This window comes from Tachysurus fulvidraco, chromosome 2 (genome assembly GCF_022655615.1).
Source record: "Tachysurus fulvidraco isolate hzauxx_2018 chromosome 2, HZAU_PFXX_2.0, whole genome shotgun sequence".
NCBI lineage: Eukaryota > Metazoa > Chordata > Actinopteri > Siluriformes > Bagridae > Tachysurus > Tachysurus fulvidraco.
In genome coordinates this window covers 25147837-25154670 of record NC_062519.1, presented here as the reverse complement: position 1 = coordinate 25154670, position 6834 = coordinate 25147837, and the positions used below count along the sequence as shown (strand labels likewise).

The following is a 6834-nucleotide window of genomic DNA, read 5'->3' as shown; positions in this document are numbered from 1 at the left end:
GGCTCACTAGGTTACATACTTAAGATACCATGAGTTTAAAACATTTGTTCAAAGTTACAATGAAAAAATTTTTTTGTTTGTTTTAAATATATAGATATTATATAGATATTCATTCATTCATTTTCTACCGCTTATCTGAACTTCTCGGGTCACGGGGAGCCTGTTCCTATCTCAGGCGTCATCGGGCATCGAGGCAGGATACACCCTGGACGGAGTGCCAACCCATCGAGGCACGGGGAGAACATGCAAACTCCAGGCGGGAATCGAACCCCAACCCTGGAGGTGTGAGGTGAACGTGCTAACCACTAAGCCACCGTGCTCCCCTTACAGATATTATATAATGAATTCTTCTATGGACTTTTGTAGCACAAGTCACGGCGTGAACAAAATTAATGCACTTCATTACTCATGATTGATACCTTGTGACTTGATATTGTTATATCTATCATAGTGTGCCGTTTGTGCATGGTACAATTAATTTTGTTGGCCAAGGTTTAGACAGTAAAGATAATACCAATATATACTGTTAAGACAAGGTATGACTGAGCAGTAATACCAAAAAGAAAAACAGGGAGTTTATTGGGGAAATGACGGTGTAGGAGCAAAGAGCATCTTGTTGGTTTACCTACTGTACACAACGGACTTCCATATTGAATCCTCACAACATGAACAGTTCCCGTCAACTTTATTATATGCCTTTGGACCTTGTAAAGTTAATGGAAATCTCTTATGATTCATGGAGGATGCATTTACATGCAAATTAATAACATGTAACAATTCAGGCACTGAAATGCTTCCAAAGTCCCCATATTAGCCATTCCATATAGTAAGTCAATACCAAGAAATACGAAGTCCCCAGGTGCACATGAAGACCAGTCAGAGTGCTGTGCCCTTCACCGCAGCCACACTTTGTTCTAAAGACTCCCCCACCGTCCTGAGTTCATCTCTTCTCCGTGTCAGTTCAATACGAGCCTCCTGTAACCTCTCGTTCAGCTCCAGGTAGTGTCGGCTTTGCAAGTAGTGGACCTCCACTTCTTCATTGCTGTGTGATCCTGCTTTAAAATATGGAAAATTACATTAGTGGAAAATGTAAGTTAAGACTGTTACTGAGTTATTAAGTTATCAATGTATTCATTCATCGATGGAGACTTCAAAGCACTTTTACATCTTTCACTGGATTTGGTAAACGTGGTTACAAATCAGCCAAAAAAAATTTTTTTTTTACTTTGGGTTGGAAATCACAGGTTTAACAAAATCATCCAGCTTCAACTGCTAGTTGTCCAGTAAGTCTCAGCTCATCCTAAGCACAATATATCGATGTAAAAAAAAAATTTACAAATGTAAATTAAAATGTGCTTCTCTTATGATATAATGATATCACTTTTATTAAGAAAACTACTCTTCTACACAAGTGCAGATCTGATCCATGTACAAGAATTAAACTGGAAACCGCAGCATTAATGACTGTGTAGGCATGTGCAAGACTGCATCGGAAACCTTAACTGTAAAATAACATCACGTACATATCACAAATCCAAGATGTATCAAAAGAGACCTAGTAAGTCTGAGCAAACTGATCACAATATAATATCAACAATTCTCCCATCATTAAAAGTACCCTAACCATAACATTTAGTTTTACACAATGTTCCTCTTAAAAAAAAAAAAAAAAAAAAAAAAAAAACACACGCACACACATACATGGTCTTTCACAGGATATTTTGTGTGCTCATAAATAAAATGTTGTGATTCTATATTGTGAGTCTCCAGTCTCAACACTTTATTACATGTAATAATGTAACTATAAACTGTTAAAAAGTACAACCTGTTATTTAATTAGACCTGCTTATTATTCAATATTTCCCCCAAATCAGAGCAGTTCCATTCCTTACACATCATCTAGTCTGTTGAGGAAATGGCAACCAAGCTTCAGTAAGTTCACAAGCTTCTTGGGTTAATGAGGATCCTAACCCTTGGTCCTGGAGCAAAAATCACCACTGACCCTTCGCACCCTGGACACAACCTCTTTCAGCTCCTCCCTTCTGGCAGCGCTACAGAACTTTGCTTAATAAAACTGCCAGACACAGGAACAGTTTCTTTCCCCAGGCCCCTTATAACCCTGATCAACAACTCACCATAACTATATTCACTGCTTCATATCTATAAGTACTGCATTATCAGGACTGTCAGTCATAACATCATCTGTATATATTACACACACTACTGCTGCTGCTGTATACTGTACATAATATTGCACAATATTGTTATTTGCACTCCCACACTTTATGTGCATAACTGATCAGTCATATATTCTGTATTCATATTTAATACTCAATGTACATCACATCTGCATTTTCTTGTATAGTCTGTATTATCTTGTATAGTATAGTGTTATTAATGTCTGTACTTTTGAGAGTCACAAACAGCTGGAACCAAATACCTCGTGTGTGTCAACACACGTGGAGAATAAACATGATTCTGATTCTGGAGAACTATCTGTCCTGCACATTTTCCCCAACACACAAAGTTTATAATTAATCGACTCAGATGTGTTAGCGGCCTGGGACCCAAACACCAACATGAGCAGGACATGCGGTTCTTCAGGATCTAAGGTGGGATCCGGTGCTTTAGACTTCAGACTTTACCTTCGGTAGGTGTTTGTAAAAAACTGAAGACCGGATCATTTGGCTCAGCTCGGTTTATGTCCTCGATGATCTGTTCCACTGATGGCAGGTCAGGTCGAGTTGGCAGAACCATTTTCTTTTTTCCTTTGGATCCCATGTTCATGTCACTCACCTTCAATAATATCAGCTAACTCTGCAGGGGCTCCACTAAAAGCAACGAAAATACACGAGAAAGCTCAGCTCATTTAAGATACGTAATCATTTATACCACGTGATCTGATCACAAACCATGTGACGCGTCAGTGTGTTGCACTTCTTCACACGTCCCAAGCCAGTTGTTTATCGCGCGGTACGCCATCTAGTGTCAGGGAGCGAACACGTCCACTATGCGGCACAGTGAGCATGTGCTCAGACTTAATATTAGTCCCTTTAAATTTATAAAGCAAAATATGTCAGTTGTAACAGACATTAAAATGTTGTCCACCTTCTTAAATATTAACTTTTGTGATTCTTTAATCTTTATAAATAAAAAATGAGAAAGTTCTGTTATTTACATAGCAGTTATACAACATATTTCTGATGTAAGTGGAAAAAAGCTTAAACTTTCTGAAAAATGTAGATTTTAGGAAGTCTGTGTTTTTTGACTTTTTATTTCTATGTCCAAAATTTTATTTAATTCATGTCAAGTCATGAGAGAGAGAGAGATATCAAATTTATTGATTGATTAGAGATGGCACATAAATGCTGTGTTGTTCAAAACAACAAGAATTACAATAAATGGTTTGAAATAATACATAATATTTCCAAGTATTACCAAGACTAATTATTCTGACAGATTAGTTAAAAAAAAGTCTAAATAAACTGACTTGTCAATTAATTAAAATGAACAAAAACAGTGGAGAAACATCTAGCAGTCATTCAATTCATTCATTCATTCATTCATTCGTAACCATTAAGGGTTGTGGTTTGAGAAAACAACAACCCCACAGGAAAATCTGTGACCTGAGAACCAAACTTGTGAGCAGTTTTCCCCAATGGCTTTTGACTATACATTTTTATCAGATTAGCAGTTAAGATTAAAATGACACTACATCAAGGTGATTCAAGCATCGTTGTCCAACTGATTTCATCCCTTGCTGTCCTATGACTTCGGAAGTGGACGCCTGAGTGACTGCAGAACAAATGCAAGATGTACTAGTCAGACAAAACCATCTGATTAAGTGCTGAGAAAGATCCTAAAAGGCTTGAGCACTTACAGTTCAGTCCACCTTCGGTTCATTCTGTACAGGCATGCAAAGGAAAGAGAAGTTAATGAGGGGGAAAAGGAACGATGTATACAGAAAAGCAAAAAGAACATGTGAGGCATTTTGATTAGACATAGGCTTTATGTAAGAACAATAATAATGATACTGGGGCATGGAGCTGTTTTACATACAGATGGGCCAGGAAGCTCTTTGGCAGCTGATTCAACTGGGTGAATAGTCCTGCTTCTCACCAGCGTCTGCAGAACTGATATAAGCATAGGATAGAATGGGGGATAAAAAGCAACGTTAATTTGATATAAAATGTATTAAAATATTATGGGTGTTTATATTCACATAATCAGCATCCATCCATCCATCCATCCATCCATCCATCCATCCATCACACTAAAAGCTCTAAAGAGAATTCAACACTATGCCATTCTATGAGGAACAGAGCAAACATCCTCCTCATACCCTCTCTCGTGACAGATTCTGCAGTTGTTATGGCCTTCCCACTCAGATCGCAAACCATGCTGTCTACAGTGGCTTCATGTTTGAGGAACAGTGGTCGCACCAGACGCCTATACAACACCTGAGAGCCGTTCCAGGGTACTGGAGCCATGCACCATAGCAAGAACAAACACTGAAAACAAAGAAGGACAAGATAAACAGATTAAGTTTAAATTACAAAAAAATGCATTTACATTAAATTATGCATCATTTTAAAATATTTCTCATTATTGAATGAAACCCATTCATGCATGTGTAATACACCTACTTTGCACAGATAGTAGAAAGGACACCAGGACAGAAAGATGTCTGAGAAGAATTCCCCCACACCGAAGACTCCATACACCACCCAGTAAGTTAGCCACTGTGTGTCATCATCTTTGTTTGGACTCTCAATAGCCTTAATGCTAAAATCCAAAGCAACATGAAGCAGTAAACATGACGCTATCAGCTCCAAATCAGCTATTAATGATTTTAATTTTTTCATCATTTAGTAAAATAAAACTATACAAAAATTATACAAAAGTTATAAACACCTACGAATAGTATGCAGGGTAAACAAAGCCAATCAAGTTGCAGATCAGAGAGGCTCCATACCCAAACAGTAAATACAGTCCTGTTGCAGTGGCAGCTCCTATGAACACAAAAGATACGGCACAGCAACAGTTCATTTTGAAATTAGGTGGTCGGGTGTTTGTAATAAACTGCTTAGTGAGTGTATAACATTATATATATATATATATATATATATATATATATATATATATATATATATATATTATATATATATATATATATATATATATATAAAAATATAGAACATTTGACACAGAAACTTTTCATTTCGGTTTAATGCCAGTTTCCGAGGGTGTGTGTGCTGGTGTCATCTGATGGACCGGCCTTCCATGAAGACTCTCCAAAAGAGTTCTCCTGCCTTGCACTCATTGTTCTCAGTATAAGCTCCAGATCCTTCTCAAAACAGACTAAATGCATACTGAAGATAAATGCATGACTCCTTTTTGTGTCTGCCATATACTGTATATATATGTATATGTTGGCAACAGGAGGCTTATAGAAAACAAGCAGTAAGAAGTAAAGACAGACATATTACAGATGCATCAGTAAAGATGCTTTGTCTTGACCAACTTGTGCGTATTTTTTTCCACTACGAATATTTGACATATACAGTTGTATCACTTGTAATAACGAAGCAACATCTGTGTACTTTTATGTTTTACTATAAACAGTATCATACTTCTGTCCCAGGGGGATGCAAACTTTTGCACTCTACTGTAAACAGCCACAGCAGATCCGTGTTAATTAGTAGATCCGTCTCTTACCAGGATTATCTCTGTCTCTATGATAGTTAAAGGGTGATAGCATGAGTTCAGATAAACCACCATCTTACCTATCACAAGTAAACGCTTCTTAATTCCCGTCTTTTCTTCGACTTTGTTGAGGAAATCAGTTACAAAGTTCTTCTCGTTCAGAAAAGTATCGACGCGCTGTTTTAGCTTTGACAAACAGGTAAACATGGTGACCTGTGTCATGTAAATGTGTCGTCAAACACCATTGATAATGACTTGTTTAGGTCAACAGTGAAACGTATGAATACGAATTAGATGTAAACAAGCTACAGGTAACAAGCGGGGCTTTGCTGACTGGACAAGACCTGACTTTCATTCACTTAATCCGCTTTATGCGACACACCTGACACCTGGGTTGCCAGATTGATGCGGAACAGGTTTCATTTCCGTAACAATAAGCCTTCAAGATATTTTTAAGCACATGCACATTGCTGAAAACACATATAAACAAACAGCGTTTAATCATAAAACTTACAAGTATTATGGTATTTATATATGTGTTTTATTTGATGATCTGAAACATGAAAGTGTGACAAACGTGCAAAATAAATAAATAAATAAGGAAGGGGGCCAACACTTTTTCACACCACTGTATATATACTTTTTTTTTAAAATATATTTTTGACACCCTTTTCCAGAGCGACTTGCACTTTATACATATATATTATTACACACACACACACACACACACACACACACACACACACACACACACACACACACACAGTGAAGACCCCTTGCTGATTTTTTTTTTTTGCACGTTTGTCACACTTTCATGTTTCAGATCATAAAACAAATTTAAATATTGTTCAAAGATAACACAAGTAAACACAACATGCAGTTTTTAAAAAGTGATGGTAACATTCAAAAGAGAAGGAGTTTACTTTTCACCCAAGCTGACAAAAGCTATTGAAAAAGAAATGTGGAAAAATGAATGATGCTAAGTATCTAAGCAACAGGAGGTATTTGCACAATCCTACATAAAATCCTACGTGCAGAAACATTAAATGAGGAAAGAATCAGTGTTCACATCCCAGGAAATGCAGCAAAGTGTAGAGGTGTTATTTATGATTTACCTTTTGTCAATGT

The 6834-nt window shown here is 37.0% G+C and overlaps 2 protein-coding genes across 3 annotated transcripts; both read right to left on the bottom strand.

Annotated features, from left to right (window-relative positions):
* Positions 1 to 539: 539 nt before the first annotated feature.
* Positions 540 to 2919, bottom strand: c2h19orf25 (chromosome 2 C19orf25 homolog). Of its 2 annotated transcripts, none has more exons than XM_027169625.2 (2): positions 2646 to 2919; positions 540 to 1055 (listed from the first exon to the last, which is right to left on the bottom strand). In XM_027169625.2, exons 1-2 carry the CDS (start codon positions 2785 to 2787, stop codon positions 877 to 879), a joined length of 321 nt encoding a protein of 106 aa, XP_027025426.1. In that variant the 5' UTR covers positions 2788 to 2919; the 3' UTR covers positions 540 to 876. The 2 variants fall into 2 exon arrangements, with proteins under 2 accessions (XP_027025426.1, XP_027025427.1); XM_027169626.2 differs by having other exon boundaries at positions 540 to 1052; positions 2646 to 2918.
* Positions 2920 to 3318: 399 nt separating this feature from the next.
* reep6 (receptor accessory protein 6) lies at positions 3319 to 6083 on the bottom strand. Its single transcript, XM_027169672.2, has 7 exons — positions 5787 to 6083; positions 4919 to 5012; positions 4647 to 4785; positions 4343 to 4511; positions 4060 to 4133; positions 3881 to 3904; positions 3319 to 3795 (listed from the first exon to the last, which is right to left on the bottom strand). Exons 1-6 carry the CDS (start codon positions 5926 to 5928, stop codon positions 3884 to 3886), a joined length of 639 nt encoding a protein of 212 aa, XP_027025473.1. The 5' UTR covers positions 5929 to 6083; the 3' UTR covers positions 3319 to 3795; positions 3881 to 3883.
* Positions 6084 to 6834: the final 751 nt, after the last annotated feature.

Excerpts from the sequence above, each read along its gene's own strand:
- c2h19orf25 (XM_027169625.2), bottom strand. The coding sequence starts at position 2,787 with ATGAACATGGGATCCAAAGGAAAAAAGAAAATGGTTCTGCCAACTCGA. Across the intron at positions 1,056-2,645 it reads TTTACAAACACCTACCGAAG|CAGGATCACACAGCAATGAA; the intron begins GTAAAGTCTGAA and ends CATATTTTAAAG.
- reep6 (XM_027169672.2), bottom strand. The coding sequence starts at position 5,928 with ATGACACAGGTCACCATGTTTACCTGTTTGTCAAAGCTAAAACAGCGC. Across the intron at positions 5,013-5,786 it reads GAAGCGTTTACTTGTGATAG|GAGCTGCCACTGCAACAGGA; the intron begins GTAAGATGGTGG and ends TTGTGTTCATAG. Across the intron at positions 4,134-4,342 it reads AGAATCTGTCACGAGAGAGG|TTCTGCAGACGCTGGTGAGA; the intron begins GTATGAGGAGGA and ends TGCTTATATCAG.